The following is a 15,154-nucleotide window of genomic DNA, read 5'->3' as shown; positions in this document are numbered from 1 at the left end:
TCGAAACTAGGATTTAAAGTGGGGAATGGAGTTTCATAATACTAGAGTAGTATCTTACTAGGAAAAATTGCGGCAAGAGAAGCGTGAAACTGAAAAAGAATAAGAATTCTTCCAAGTGGGTATCATACTTGTACGCTTAGACACTTCCCAACCACTATATCAAAATGTATATATATAATGCAGTGGCGATTGCTGTAAATGGTTAAAAAAGATTTATTATTGTCAACAGAAGTAGCGAGGCTCGTAAATCAATCCCTAAGCTTTGGCGGGTTGACGTTATTCCTTAATAGTACAGTTGTGTACTTGTTGGTTGCCATTTTTTTGCGTCAATTCACCATATTGACTGTTTCCTTCTGTCGTTTGCTTTATATTTATAATAATGTCATATTGTAGTCAATAAAGGCGGTGATTACATGTAAACAATTTATTACTTAGAAGTTAAGAATATAATAAGTTATAGGAATAAATAAATGTAGTTTTAAAAAACTGCTTTACGCTAACTCCGACATAACAAGGTTGGTAAGATTTTAGTGTCAAGAGTCTCTGTTCTGTTTTGAAACCGTTGCACACGAATTCGAGGTATTGAATGTTGAGTGCCGAAAAGTCAATTTGTTTTAAGTCGGTATGAACTCTTAATGGAATTTAATTGTGCTTACATGAAAAAATATTTATTATGATAAGTAATTATTATGAAAATCGTCTTCTTATGTGTGATAACAATAGTTAAACCATTTGCCAAAATCTAAAAGGAAATTGAAAAACGTATCATGAAGAAGTGTAGAATAATAAATTTTATCCAAATATATTTTGTTATTTTCTAATACCAGTTTAGAGAAAAATAATAATTAGATATTGATTACAAAATCATCTGTCAACTGTGCTTAATACAGTTAACATAATTTATTTCATTTCTACATATTTAAACATAATCATTGACTCTGCGAAGCTTAATAATGCGATTGTCATTTATCAGGCCGTCGCGTCGCGCCGCATTTTATATGGAAAAATGAGCGTTTTATCAATCGCTCGCATATTCATAAATGTGACGGCTGACCATAAATACCAATTGAATGCATAATGTGTCTATGCTACATATCTGTGGCATACACTCCTTTGTTACTCTGTGCCAACATCGAACTGGGGCTTGAACTGCAAGAAGGGAATAAGTACTTACTTGTTTTTTTTTTTATATTCTTGTTCTTGCAAATGTCGATTGTCGACTCAATTTTAATTATGGATACTGTTGTGTGTTGAAAATTTTAGTGTTGACAGTAATTTAATATCGTGTTTTTTTTTCGTTGTTTATAATATTACATCTTAACTCGAAATGTATATAATCAGATATTATTAAAAATATTTCAACTAGAACTCTCCGAACGCCATAATAAAAGAATCATACCATACCTTTAAAAATATTTTTGAGCTTAAACCTAATAAATATTTACCTTGGTCTCATTCCGTCACATAAAATATACCTATACCTACTTATAATTTAGTTAAGCAAGTCCATTTAGTAGCACGTCGCCTTCAATCGCTGTGTCGGCAAGTTTTTTGGCGTCAATGGGCCAGCTGGCGGCAGGTGCGTTCGTTTCGTCGAAAATCAGCCCCCTAAACCTGCGCCGGCGCATCTGCGCTTTTTACAAGACGACGATCAACAACAATCTGAGGTCCATTGTCTATTAAAATTTATCTTACTTCGCAAGCTGCTGGTGTTTTTTTTTATTTTCGTCAATCTACGTGTTGCTATTTAAAACTGAGTAAATATATTTTTGTTGTTACTTTGTATGGTCAATCATTTAAAATATTATTTAAGGTAAACAATTTTGGTGTTAAGTTTCTTCTCTGTCCTTTTACAAACAAACTGCCCTCTCCCTCCCTCCCTCAAACTCCCTCTCTATATAACATATACAAAGTACATTTTTAAATAGTTAATCTAAAACAATTATCATCTAATATATTTAAAAAAACTTGCTTAAGAAACTCAAAATTCATAATAATAAGACGTTTAGAACCATTGTAAAGTGTGAGACTCCACTTACATTTAAATGTTTTCTGAACAAACACCGTTCAAAGGATTGACCTACTTACCTTTGAAGCGCCTTTAGCGAACCGTATTGATCTTTACACGCCTTTTGCGCTCACGAGTGTTTCCACTTACTTCCTTTCATTGCTTGTTTTGTAACCAATAATGTGTGTTTGTACTTAACAACTATCTACTGAACTACTACTGCCATACATTTAAATAAGCACATTTTTAGTTTTGCTTTTCAGTATTATAAGATATCGTCGAGAATTAAGCATTAATTCTGTTTCTTTAACTCACGCTGTATGCTACGTATGGATGTAGGATAAAGGTAACCTAGTGGTAAGATACTTTGTTTTCCAACTTTCAAACAAATTTTCATGGCATTGCGTGTTGATAGGCGGAACTTAACGCCGTCTTGTTACCAGAGCGAGGAAATGAATATATTTAACTTTATTGAAAGGTGAGAGAAGTCAGACAGATCGAATTATTTTTAATTGTAACAGGTACTTAATATAAAATTGATGATGTTGATTATAAACATACGCCTAATAATAATGTTACGGTTAATGAAGCACATATTTTCCCGTACTAGGTATTTTGTAAGCAATTTGAATCATACGTTAAAGTAAATAAATCAATATGTAAAAGGCAATCTATACCAATGTACCTGGTAACTTACTGCCAAGCCCAAATCGCTATAACTGCATTAAAAAGTGAATCTGTAAAATTCTATTTCTAAAAGAGTGAACTAGAACCGTTAACCTCGCAAGGATGATTAAGAATTATTCCTTACAATTATTTTTTTAACCTTTATGGAATCTTTCTTCTTTTTGTATCAGAGTAGTCAACATTAAGACGTTCCGATTTTTACTTTCAGCCAATTTCCGAGAAGAGAAGATTTCGTCTTTTCTAAACGTATTAAATAATACCAATATAGAAGATAGTGAAAAATGTAAATTTCCAATATAAATTTTGAAATATTTTCTCTGTAATATATGCTTTATCACAGCCCACTCAATTATTAACATTCGTTCTGCGCAGTAGGTGACTGCCGTTGGCCACAAAATATCGCGACCACCTCTACCTGCTATTAAAATTCAAATTTACCAAGTTTATTCATTACACGAACTCTTCGGCGTTAGATTGATAATAGATTGGCTTTGCGTGTTTTCCGTTGCTCAGAAATGTTTCTCATTCATCAGTAGATACTAAGATCGCTAGATCGTATGATAACTTGACACATTTATTTATAGGTATTCCATGTCGCCTAAGTTCTACTTAAGTCCAAAATGATGTGATTTTAATATATTTCTTTATATTTTAGAAACAAAATTATATCTTAAATATAAGGAAGTATATAAAAATAACAGCATTTTGAATCATTACTCGCCCTATGATATATTTAACGTTTTGTATACGTACAGAATGAGCTGGTGTCAAGTTCTAGATATAATAACATTTTATGTAGATGTAAATTATTTACTAATTTATGTAAGTACTATCACAATTTAATACATATACCTACCTACAATATTCTATACAAAGGCAAACAAGAAGGCAAAGACAATAGATCACAAACGGCTAAGCTCTGGCGACTGCCGGCTAATTACAAGAAGGCACAGATTTATACTCTACTCGAAATTAGCTGGAAAACTAGCTTGTATCAAGAAAATAAAGCAGCATGAGGAATGTATCAGGCCGTTTGTTGAAAGGTTATTTCAATGCCCTCGAGTAATAACCATCCTTCCTTCTGATTTAAGAAAGTTTTAAGAAGCTTGACTTTAAGTTATTGTTTCCTATTTTAAATTCATAAATAATGTGATAAATAATATATTACGGTTCGTATTTTAAAATAAAAAATATATAAAACTCACCAAAGCTTTAAAAATGTATATTTATTAAGTTATTGTTGAGGATATCTGTGTTTGGAGACATTTATCGCCCATATTTTCAATTTTACCAATTATTTTATTTTTTATGAACTATCATGTATCAGGAAGAAAAATTAACATAACGACAAACTCTTTTAAATCCATCATAAAGATCAATATATCAGACATACAGACAGACGAATAAATAAAACAGTCTTATTTTATTAATCGAATATGATATTGTATACAGTACAATGATGATATATATACTGCCACAGACATCATATTTTTTGCTTCCATAACGTCATACCACAAACAATGCCCATTCATTTACAACTCAACAGACCATTTAGTCAGCACGAACAGGAAGAACTCCAGGACAAGTGGCTACCTCTGGTCTAATTACTCTCATTCAGGAAGAGACAATTTGAACACAACATTAATATTTCTCCAGACGTCATGCGAGAGGGCTATTATCACGACAAATGGCCCTCTAATGGTCTTTTCATGAGATGTTTATCGCGTTCGAGTTGTCGACGCCGCGAAATTGCTCAATTACAAGCGCTTACACATTACGCTCAGTTCGAGGAAAGTCGCACTTGTCATATGGTAATACGCTGGTGTTGTGGAAATGTAGGCAAATGAGTTTAGTTGGGTTTTACAGGAAATTGGTTTAATTTTGATGGTAGGTAGGTATAATTGTAGAAATGGATATCAAAGGTCTTCTTTTGGTATCATCTTGGCAGTGTCCAGTTTCTACTTAATCAAAGATTTTGTTTAAACGACTATAACATTCATGGGAAACGTTTCTTATAGTGTCTTAATAAGTGTACCTATTTATTATTAATTAATTATATACACTTATACTAATTGCTATCTTTCCATCGTTCCAGGGGTAAATTCGCATCGGTCCGCAAACTCCGCCACCTGATCTCCGGCGAGGAGTACGCTGCCAAGTTCATCCGCAAGCGGCGGCGCGCGGCCGACACCACTCGCGAGATACAGCACGAGGTCGCCGTGCTCGCCCTGTGTGCTGATAGTAGCCGGGTCGTGAGGTTACATGAGGTGGGGTTTTTTTTGGTCTTCACGCATCTCTTACACTATGAAATGCTGCCAGTTAAAATCTATATAGAATTGCTCTCTTTGAAGATTATTGTAGAATTCGTTTAAGTACATGTAGTACAGTAGTTTTATGTTTAAGAACATTGTAAAATACTTTTATTATCAATTTATTTATAAAAGACAATAGAATTTTAAAATAGTATTAGAAAAGGTAAAATAGGAAGAACGGACTGAAAGAAAAAGACGACTTCCTACTATAAGCTGTTATAATTTTTTCCTACAAAGAAAAATATATACCTAGATATAACTTTATAATAATTCAATTGTTCTATTTGCAAACAAAAAATATGAAATGTAACAAAGCTATTAAAATTATTGATTGATAAGATTATCAAGCTTTTAAATATTTATATACTATTTCTTTTTATCAAAACTCAAGTAGCTTTAATACTTTTTAAAATAAATAAATTATTTATAATATCACATTATTACAATAATAAACATTCATTCTTATAATTTTTCAGGTTTATGAAACACGATCAGAAGTCGCCATAGTGCTTGAGCTGTGCGCAGGCGGGGAATTACAGAGACTCCTAGATGAAGAAGAGAGGTTATCAGAGGGAGCGGCAAGGAGGGCCCTCCGCCACGTTCTAGAGGGCCTGGCACATTTACACGCTCAAAGAGTGGCCCATCTCGACCTGAAGCCACAGAACCTCTTGCTGTCAGCAGGAGGAGAAGAACTGTTGATATGTGACTTTGGCATCAGTCGTGCGATACAGCCTGGAGCACATGTTAGAGAAATTTTAGGCACAAGAGATTATGTTGGTGAGTGTGAAATTTAGAGCATTTTTTAACTATATTTTGTTCTTCGTGGTTTAAATACTCTTTTAGATATCAACTCAAGAATTTACTAATATTGATTTCATAACATTAGTCTAAGAAACATTTACATATTACATATGTATACAAAAAGTATTTAATGGATACGAAAAGCGCCGGTCCCAGCGTGCAGTGTTACCTCATCGCGTAATTATTAAGATGCACTCCAAGACTTCGATTCGTCGACCGTAAAATAGATAACTCTAGTTTCCATAGAAATTACGAAGTTATGGTTGCCACATTACATTTTCTTATTTCGTAATAGATATTTATCGGTTATGGTCTAAAAATCTTATATTGTATCGTTTTTCTTTCATGTAACCTATTTGGTTTGAAATATAAAAAACAAGTCAGTTTGGATTTGTCATTATCCTGACTTAAATTTATGCTTGGTTGAAATTAACTTAAAGGAATAATTATTATATAGATGTTTTCTGACATAATCCAAAATTTAGATTAAGTCCCCCATTTAAAAAAAACTAATGGAATGTGTGTTGTCATGTCATTAGGCTCTGCTTGTAAAAAGAAGTAAATTGATTTTTCACAGAATAATCGCTATCTAATAATCCTAGAATTTTGATCTTATAACGATATCAGACCGTTTGGTTTGTAATTATAGAAATAGGTGCGCGAAACACGCGTGGGTGCGAGTTGAACAGGTTTTTATAAGGTATTCTTAAAAGTGAATGTTTTCAATGCCCTCGTTCCCACAATGATATTATATTTTATTTATGTATCGAAAAACAACGTGTCTTGTATCCGTCGGGTATTTAAATTTCTCTCGAGAATCTCTTTCGTCTTATAATTTATAAATATTGTTTGCTGATTGATGCTAAAGAAAGTTTCGTCGTTGTTTAATTGCTGTGACATCCTGAAGTCCTGAATTAGATTTATGGAATATTTGAATATTAAATCTCGATTCTGTTTACTACGATTTTAATATTGATAGTGTACTTGTATTATACGTTAAACATCGGTTAATATCTGTGCTCTACAGTTTATATATCATATTCAGAAATCAGGGCAAATATTAAAAGATTCTCTTTTTTTACCATTCTATACTTATAGGTATGTCTAAAAACGTGTTATTGTATATAGCTCTTATATAGCTCTTATATGAGAAGACTGTATTCTACCTTTTATTAATGCATTTTCCAGCCAAACATAAAAAATATTAAACCTAATGATTTCATTATAGTTTAATCTAGTACAGAGATTTCAATATAGTTTCTTTTGCTGCTGGTAATTCAAATTCTGGCAAATTAGAAATAAATAAATAAATTCCTTCTTACCTTGCTATATACGGGATACTAAAAAATATTAATAAACTAAATTCCCTATTCCAGCGCCAGAAATTCTATCCTACGAGCCCCTGTCCCTAGCGGCCGACATTTGGTCAGTGGGGGTGTTGGCCTACGTGCTGCTGAGCGGCTACTCTCCCTTCGCGGGCGACACCAAGCAGGAGACGTACCTGAACATAGCGCAGTGCCAGCTGTCCTTCCCCCGCGAGCTGTTCCGCGGCGTGTCGCAGCGTGCCATACAGTTTATACAGGAGACACTTGTTGTTGATCCGAAGTGAGTTTCGAAAATTGACCATAAAAATTTCAAATTACTACATTAAATATTTTATACATTTTTTAAAACAAATATTATACTTTATATTATAAGGTTTCAATTATGAAAAAGCCTTGTGAATCTCTTTTTATTATCTTCAGTAATGCATTACTGATACTTTGCTCTGTATCAGCCAATTAATTCCAACTTATAAAATAAATTATACAATTATAAACAACCCTATGTATTCTAATATCTGTTAACTTAAATTTTTCATTATTATTTTCGTTCAAGTTTCAATTTTAAAAGGTTCTACCTTCTATATACATATGTTTAAATTTTTTTTATAATTATTTTCAGGGGTCGTCTTACAGTGGAAGAGTGCCTGGAGCACCCCTGGTTGAAAGACGAGGCGGACATCCCGCACGTGATCGTCGGCGTGGGCTTCGGAGCTACCGACCTCGCCAGCGAAGACGACAGCGACGAAACGAATGTTAACGGGTTTGATGAAGATAATGAAGTCAACGGCATTAACGGAGTTAATGGAGTTAACGGGGCTAATGAGACTAACGAAGTCGGTTCCGTCAATGGAGTCAACGGTGTGAGTGTTAACGGAGTTAATGGTGTCAACGGAATTAACAGACACAACGGTGTTAGTGAATGCAATGGTACAAATGGTGCACATGAAGATAAAGGTGAGACTTCTTTTAATATTTGTTTTGTTGTGAGATTGTTTTTAATATTGAGTTGTTATTTCCTACATATTTATCAATTTAATACTATGGACTTGATGGGTAAAGTAAATTTCGTCATAGTTTTTCAAATTGTTTACACAATGTTATGTCCGTATACTATTATTATTATATGTTATATAATGTAATATAGAGTGTGCAGAGGAGCGCGACAAGCCGCTGAAGCACGCGCACGCGCGCGACGCATCCCCGCCCTGCCCCGACGCGCCCTCCACGCCCAAGGTCGGTAGCGTACGTATGTTTACTATGTAAATAGGGATATTATGTTTGCAGCTTTACTGTGGTCCCGGATGTAGCGGAGTAGGCTAAGGGAATTTAATGTTCTGCCCAATTTTCGGAATAATATCTGAATTAATTTATGGAACTTGATACGATGCTTTGTAAAAGACCTTATAAAAATGACATGGAGAAAAAAGTTACAAGAGGTAGAAAATGCAAAATAATTAATTCCATCTAGAGGGAAACGAATAGAATCCACAATTTTCGTGTTAACAGTGAGGCGTTCACCGCGTCATTGCTTTGTAAGCAATAAGTAAAGTAATATACTTAAAAAATATTTTACTTTAACACTTTGTTGCTTGTTTTCGCGAAATATGATATAACATAATGAAAACCTAAACCTTCAATAATTCTATAAATACCCAACTGTTATTCCAGGTATCAAGAAAGTCGCATCCACACCCACCATCAGTGCTCGCACTGTGCAAGAAGTTCCAGCCCGACTACGAGAAGCCCGCGAAACTGGCGCACCCACACTCACACTCCCACTCGCACGGGCAGCGAGAGTGCGGCGCGTGCGCGTGCCCCGCGCCCTGCCTGCGCGTGCGCGCGCCGCAGGACCGCGCTGTGCTGTGCTAGCGCGTGCTGTGCTGCCTGTGGCGCGCGCGCGTCTAGCATGCGGGTTGCTCGTGCCTCAGGCGCCAGCGGTACGGACTCAGTGTCGAGTGTCGGACTGTCGCTTACGAGCGCACTAAAGTTTTGTTTCTCTTTAGTTAGATAGTCGCGCGCCCGCTTGTAAATAAGTTAGTGGTTAGGTCACTCGTGTGGCGCAGTAGGGGCCCGGCCGCGCGATCCCCCTCGCTACGTACGAGCTTCGATTGGCGCTAATTTGTTAAGATGTAAGATATTTTTATGAATTATCAAATATTTTTACCGTTTAGAGTAGTGGGCCGGGGGTCGCGAGGGTCGCGGGTTCGCGTCGCGCTCCTACGCGGAAGGTACAAAACGCATAATGAAACGACTAGTGTAAATGTACTGCACTCGGTGCAACAACAACTATGATAACTAGATAGCTAGTAACATGTATTGTATTCAGAGGTTGATAGTAAATGTTGAAAATTACAAGTTAAATATTTTCTACTAACAATATTTTAGTGTAAAATAAAAATTGAATTTGTACGGGATTATTGTGAAACGTTAAGTGATCGGGCGACTGTACAGTGAACTGACACGTAGAGTAAGCGTTAGAGTAATGTCAGTTGTGTCAGTCATGTCAGTAAACGCCGCGTTCACCCCCAAATGGGACCAAAATTTTGTAGTCGCTAATTCCATATCGGTATAATTGTTGGTTGATGTTGAATAAGAAATTTATCACTGAGAGTGTCAGGTTGTTTAATAAGTAGGAAATTGTTATTAATAATTGAACGAGCTCAAATTTTTGGGACTATGATGTATAGTTCGAGTAAAAAAGTGCCTTTGCACAGTAGATAAATAAAGAACCCCTTAGTCTCATATATGGAGCTATTGTTTTACTGCCTGTCTTTACGTTTTGTATTCCTCGTCTTAACTCGATGTAATACTTTGTGAGAGCATTTGTAAAAATAAATTATTGTGATATAAATATTTGTGTTTTTTTGTTGCCTTATTTGTTTTTAATGAAAATAAAAGATTACTGTTTTCTTAAGGAAACTATTTAAGTAGAACTGAGTACTCGCGATTTCATTTTGATTGGATATCAAATATAAAGTATAATATTTTTACACTGGTTTATTTAATAGCTGAGATGTAAGATATATTAATTCTATGATTTTAATACAGTATTTTTAAACCTTTTATTCTAAAACACATATTACAATTATACGATGATGTATACAATTTAGTTGCTGTTTGTTATTAATTAAGGATAGTCGTGGCGCAGAGGCACAAAGTGTGACTGTAAAAATCGACTAGTGATGGGTTGGATCCCACTCGAAGAGATGAAATATTCATTTAAATTTATATTTCTCCACATCTTCGCTCGAGAGTCGAGACTCGAGGCAAAGCGTAAAATATCTCTAGAAATCGGCGGAAAGTGACGAACGGAGTGATCTTAATGCAGATAACATCCGAACTTCCGAAATATTGTAAATATAATTTTAATTAAGTCTTGCAAAAAGCAAGACTCTCAAAAATATGAAAGACTCATTTGAGTGTTCCCCTCCACGGAAATCTTTAGTAAAAGGCGAAAGATTTATACGTGTTGAAGGGAAACCAGAGATAGGGAACTTGAATCTCTTTCCTCCAGCGCCATGGCGCTGGGAAACGGCAGCTGGGCGGATGCCCTCTCGCCGTGGTTTCTGGCGGCGGCCATTACTATGACCGCGTCGTTGTGATGGGCACTAGGCCCGGTGGAGTTGTGTCTGCCAGGGCAGGCACAGTGCAGAGGAGGCAGGGAGAGGGGGGATGAGCATATGCCACCTGGGCGGTCAACCCAGCCAGGTGAGACTCGCGGTTACCCGCGAGAGGCCCAGCTTAGGCGACCAGCGACCGAGGTGACTGCTCAGGAATCGGAAATCGGAGAGGGGGGGATAATATCCCTCGGCAGGCGTCTTCTCTCGTCTGGCGGTCGGGTGTGGAGTGGCGCGATGCTACGAAGATGCAGATGGTCCGATGCATCGGCACGGCGGAATGCGTTAGACGCGAGCCGGCCGATGTGAGCCTCCAGGCTTTCCATTTTGAGGTCTTTGTGGAGCGTTGAGTTGCGAACATAATATGGTGCCTGGGTCACTCGCCGTAGGGCGAGGTTCTGGACCACCTGCAGGATTCTTCTTTGGTTCTCGCTGACGAGGGCGTACCACGCCGGGCTAGCGTACGTCAAGTGAGGCCTGACATACGCCTTGTACAACGACAACTTTGTTCTTAATGGCAATCTTGATTGGAATAGCGGGCGCAACAGGATCAGCGCGGTTCTCGCTGCGGTGGCCGCTTTCTTGACATGCCCTGTCATGTTGAGTCTCCTGTCTATCACAACCCCCAGGTAGGTTGCTCGGCTGCTCCAGGGGACCTGCTGGCCCTGCAGGATCAGCGGAGGAGGCTGTCTCCGGGTACCAAAGCTGATCGCTTGGGTTTTCGCGATGTTCAGCTCGAGCCTCCACTCCGCCAGCCAGTCCGGCAGCAGGTCGAGGGCGCGCTGTAGCTTCACGGCTGCATGTTTGGGGTTGAGCGACTTCGTAAACAGGGCGATGTCGTCGGCATAAAGTGCCAGCGTTGTGTCCTGTTGGATGGGGATGTCGTCGGTGTACAAGGCGTAGAGGGCTGGTGAAAGAATGCTGCCCTGTGGAACTCCGGCGGCTATTGGGTGGCTGGATGACCTCACACTCTCCACCCTTACCCTGAAGGTCCTGCCGTGGAGATAATCGGCCAGGATCTGCGCAACGTAGTGGGGGATGCCCGCGTTCAGCACTTTGTACAGCAGCCCCGGATGCCACACGCGATCAAACGCGCGCGACACATCGAGGAAGGCTGCTGTGGCACTCTCCTTCCTGTTGAACGTTGTGGTCGCGTAATGCACCACTCTGGCTACCTGAAGAGTGGTGGAGTGCCCGCTACGGAAGCCAAACTGTTCGTTGCGCGGGTGGAAGTGCGCCTGGAGAAGCGGTAGTAGCAGCTTCTCGAACAGTTTGGCCACCGCACTGAGGAGGGTTATGGGCCGGTAGCTGTCTGGGATGCGGGGGTTCTTCCTTGCCTTGGGCAGCATAATGACCAGGCCCTCTTTCCACGCCCGGGGGAAGTATCCCAGGCGCAGAATGGCGTTGAAGAGCCTGGTCAGGGCGGCGATGAATTTGCGGGGTAGGTGGCGTAGAGCGCTATTTGTAACGCCATCCAAGCCTGGGGCCTTCTTCAGCTTTAGCTTCTTCACCGTTTTCGCGACGAGTTCAGGCGTGAAGAACGGAGGTGCAGGGAGTGGTCGCTCTGGGTTGGCCAAAATGCGGGCGACGTCAGCCTCCATCCGCGCATGGTGGGCGGGTCGTTTGCTGGCATTTGGTTGGAATGTGGCTGCCAAATGTTCCACCAGTATCTCTGCTCTCTCCTCCGCGGAGTACCGGAGAGAGCCGTCAGGATGCACCAAGGGATGAGTAGCGGGCTTCTTCTTGGTGAGTTGGCGACACAGACGGTTGAGGGAGGGCTGGTCCTCGTCAGCCTCCTCAATCCGGCGCTCCCACGCGTCAGCACCAACGTCGACGAGCGCCTTCCGTACGCGCTCTACGAGGCGATTGAGCCGGGTTTTCACTGCTGGGTCCCTGGTTTGTTGCCACTCAGAGTGTACCCTCCTCTTCCGCACGATGAGGGCGCGGACGCGTGCAGGGATGGGAGGCAGAGTGCGGGGGGTGGCGGCCGTTGAAGCTTCCTCCATCGCTTGCTGTATAGTCCCGGTGAGCCTGGCCTCGAGCCGGTCGATGTCCGCAGAGTCAACGATTGGCTCAGAGATGGGAGGCGTTAGGTGCTGAAGCTGCTCTTCCATGTTGGCTTCGAACCGCACCCAGGAGATCCGCCGTCCGGGTGGTGGGCCGCTGGCCAATGTCAGCCTGCCCCTGAGTGTAACTAGGACAGGCTGGTGGTCGGATCCGAAGGCATCTGGGAGGGTCTCAATGTCCATCGCGTCAAGCCCTCTGTGCACTACCAGGTCAATGGTGGTGGGCTGGTGGGTGCTGGCGTGGGAGTAGTGTGTCGGCTCGTCGGGACCCACTACTTCGTAACGATGGCGGATGGAATCTTGGTGCAGGCGGCGTCCAGTGGTGCAGGTCGTCCAGCACCTCCATGCGGGGTGCTTGGCGTTCCAATCCCCGGCCGCGAGTGTGGGGATGGAACTACCGAGCAACTGGTGCACCTCGCTGACTCGTAGGCGGTTGTTTCCGCCGGGGCGGTAAATGGCGTACATCCGTATGGCTTTGGAGCCGATGTGCACCTCGACGCCCAGAGACTGGAACGACTGGGCGTCGAGGTTGGGCAGCTGGTGGAACACGAGGTTGCGGCGGACGGCTACCAGCAGCCCTCGCCATGGATTTTCTGCCGGCGCATCCAACCGCAGGACGTGATACCCCGGCAAGTTGGAGGGGAGCGCTGGGTGGAGGTGCGTCTCGTTGATCAACGCGACGTCAACGCTGTTGTCGCGTAGAAAGGGCAGGCGACGGCGGAGTCCTGCGGCGTTCCAATAGAGTACGCGGGGGGCCTCAGGCGTGAAGGAGAAGTTTGCTCATCCCGCTTAGCACGCATTGGACAGGGTCACGACCCTCCTGCAAGGCAATGAGAACTTCCTTGAGGGTGTCGATGGCCCTGACGATGATAGCGTGCGTCGGCTGGCGGGTTGTGGCCGATGTGGTTCTAGGCGCGGCATCAGGGGCCGCGGCTGCAGTCTTCAAGGGGGCAGCGAGGGGTTCGCTGGCCTTTTGTCTCTTTGTCCTCTTCCCTCCCCTTTTCTTGAGTCTTCTGCCACCCTTCTCCGTAGCGGGGTTGGCGGGGGCCATGAGGGTGGCGGCTGTGTTCTCCGCTCCGACCGTGTTGGAGGAGACTAAGGGAGCTGAGGTCCTGGGTTTGCGGGTGGAGTCTTCTTTCGTGAGGGCGACTGTGCCCGCCCTCTTGTTCTGGAGCTCCCTCTTGTATTGGGGGCAGGCTGAATAGTTGGCGGGATGAGCGCCGCCACAGTTGGCGCACGTGGCGGGAACATCGAGGGCCCTCGGGCAATCGCGCGCGAGGTGCTCTTCGCCGCACCTCACGCACGCCAGCCGCCGGTGGCACCCGTGGCTGGAGTGCCGGAATGCCTGGCAGCGGTGACACTGCGCCGGGCCCCTCTTGCTCCTCCAGGCTTCTATTTTGATACCTGGCATGAATAACAACTCCGTCACGCTGAAGATGCCAGGTATCAGGTCCGGGGTGTTCTTCAGGATGGCGAGGAAGATGCACCCGGGCCTCCCCTTCCTCGCTTTAATTGGACGCACGTATTCAGCAGTGAAGCCGAGATCCGCCAGGGCATCGGTTATTTCTTCCGGGGTAGTAGTGACGGGTAGCCCCCTGATGGCTACCTTCTTGCTTTTTTCCGCCGGGAGGGCATAGGAGAACCAGGATATGGCCTCGCTCTTCTCGAGCTCGGAGAGGTACCGCTGTATTACGCGGTACTCATTCTCCGAGCTGGGTGTAAAACGCACCCCTCTACCGAAGGGGCGCGCGTTAGGTGCTTGTCCCAATTTGTTGTGGAGCGACCGGAAATGGGTCGCCCAATTTGGCATATTCTCCACTATCAGCGGGGGATAGCGCGGCTTGGGTGCTACAGAGGTCGCAGTGGTTGGCGCATCCTGTGTCACCCGGCTTGGGCCTGGTGCCCGGAGCGCGTCAGCGAACGTTGAGCTCGAAGTGGTGGTCGCTGTGGATACGGTACCCGTTGCCTGGTCCGACGTGGAAGCAACTGTAGTTGGAGGAACGAGGAGTGGCATGTCCTTGCCGACCCTGCCTCCCTCTGGGCGTTTTCTTGATTCAGGCCGGCTGGCCTGGATGGTCACCGGGCAGTGGCGCTTTCCAGTGCCTGGGGTTTCGTACTCTGCAGTGCGCTGACGGCGCACCGGTGTCAGGTACATGGGCTGCGGCTGCGTCTGGTCCAACGCTCGAGCACGGTCGTTTAGGAACATGGCCATGTGCTCCATCAGCTCCCGACTCAGCGCACCATTGCGCTTGAGTTCTGCCAAAGCTACCATGTCCCTATTCAGTGATGACTGCGGGGACATGGCGTCGTCCAGTACCCTGGGGGGCGCGGAGGGGGA

The 15,154-nt window shown here is 42.7% G+C and overlaps 1 protein-coding gene and 1 non-coding gene across 3 annotated transcripts in view; one reads left to right on the top strand and one right to left on the bottom strand.

Annotated features, from left to right (window-relative positions):
* Positions 1-9,984, top strand: part of Drak (Death-associated protein kinase related) — a 131,677-nt gene extending 121,693 nt beyond the window's left edge. Inside the window, exons 2-7 of one of the 2 annotated variants that reach the window (XM_085204809.1) lie at positions 4,791-4,962; positions 5,484-5,784; positions 7,185-7,413; positions 7,753-8,087; positions 8,278-8,375; positions 8,802-9,984. In XM_085204809.1, coding sequence (XP_085060935.1) covers positions 4,791-4,962; positions 5,484-5,784; positions 7,185-7,413; positions 7,753-8,087; positions 8,278-8,375; positions 8,802-9,002 — 1,336 coding nt within the window. In that variant the 3' untranslated portion in view covers positions 9,003-9,984. The remainder of the gene's footprint in view (positions 1-4,790; positions 4,963-5,483; positions 5,785-7,184; positions 7,414-7,752; positions 8,088-8,277; positions 8,376-8,801) is intronic. The other variant, XM_085204810.1, reaches the window with a different exon arrangement.
* A 521-nt stretch (positions 9,985-10,505) lies between these two features.
* On the bottom strand, positions 10,506-10,622 carry LOC146527473 (U5 spliceosomal RNA). The gene has a single exon (XR_014879209.1). It is a non-coding gene; the product is annotated as a U5 spliceosomal RNA (small nuclear RNA).
* Between the last annotated feature and the right edge of the window lie 4,532 nt (positions 10,623-15,154).

This window comes from Heliconius melpomene, chromosome 20, assembly GCF_056956725.1.
Source record: "Heliconius melpomene rosina isolate 202511_hmr_F chromosome 20, ASM5695672v1, whole genome shotgun sequence".
Classification (NCBI taxonomy): Eukaryota; Metazoa; Arthropoda; class Insecta; order Lepidoptera; family Nymphalidae; genus Heliconius; species Heliconius melpomene.
Note: the sequence above shows the minus strand (reverse complement) of the source record. Positions and strands in the feature narration are given on the sequence as shown.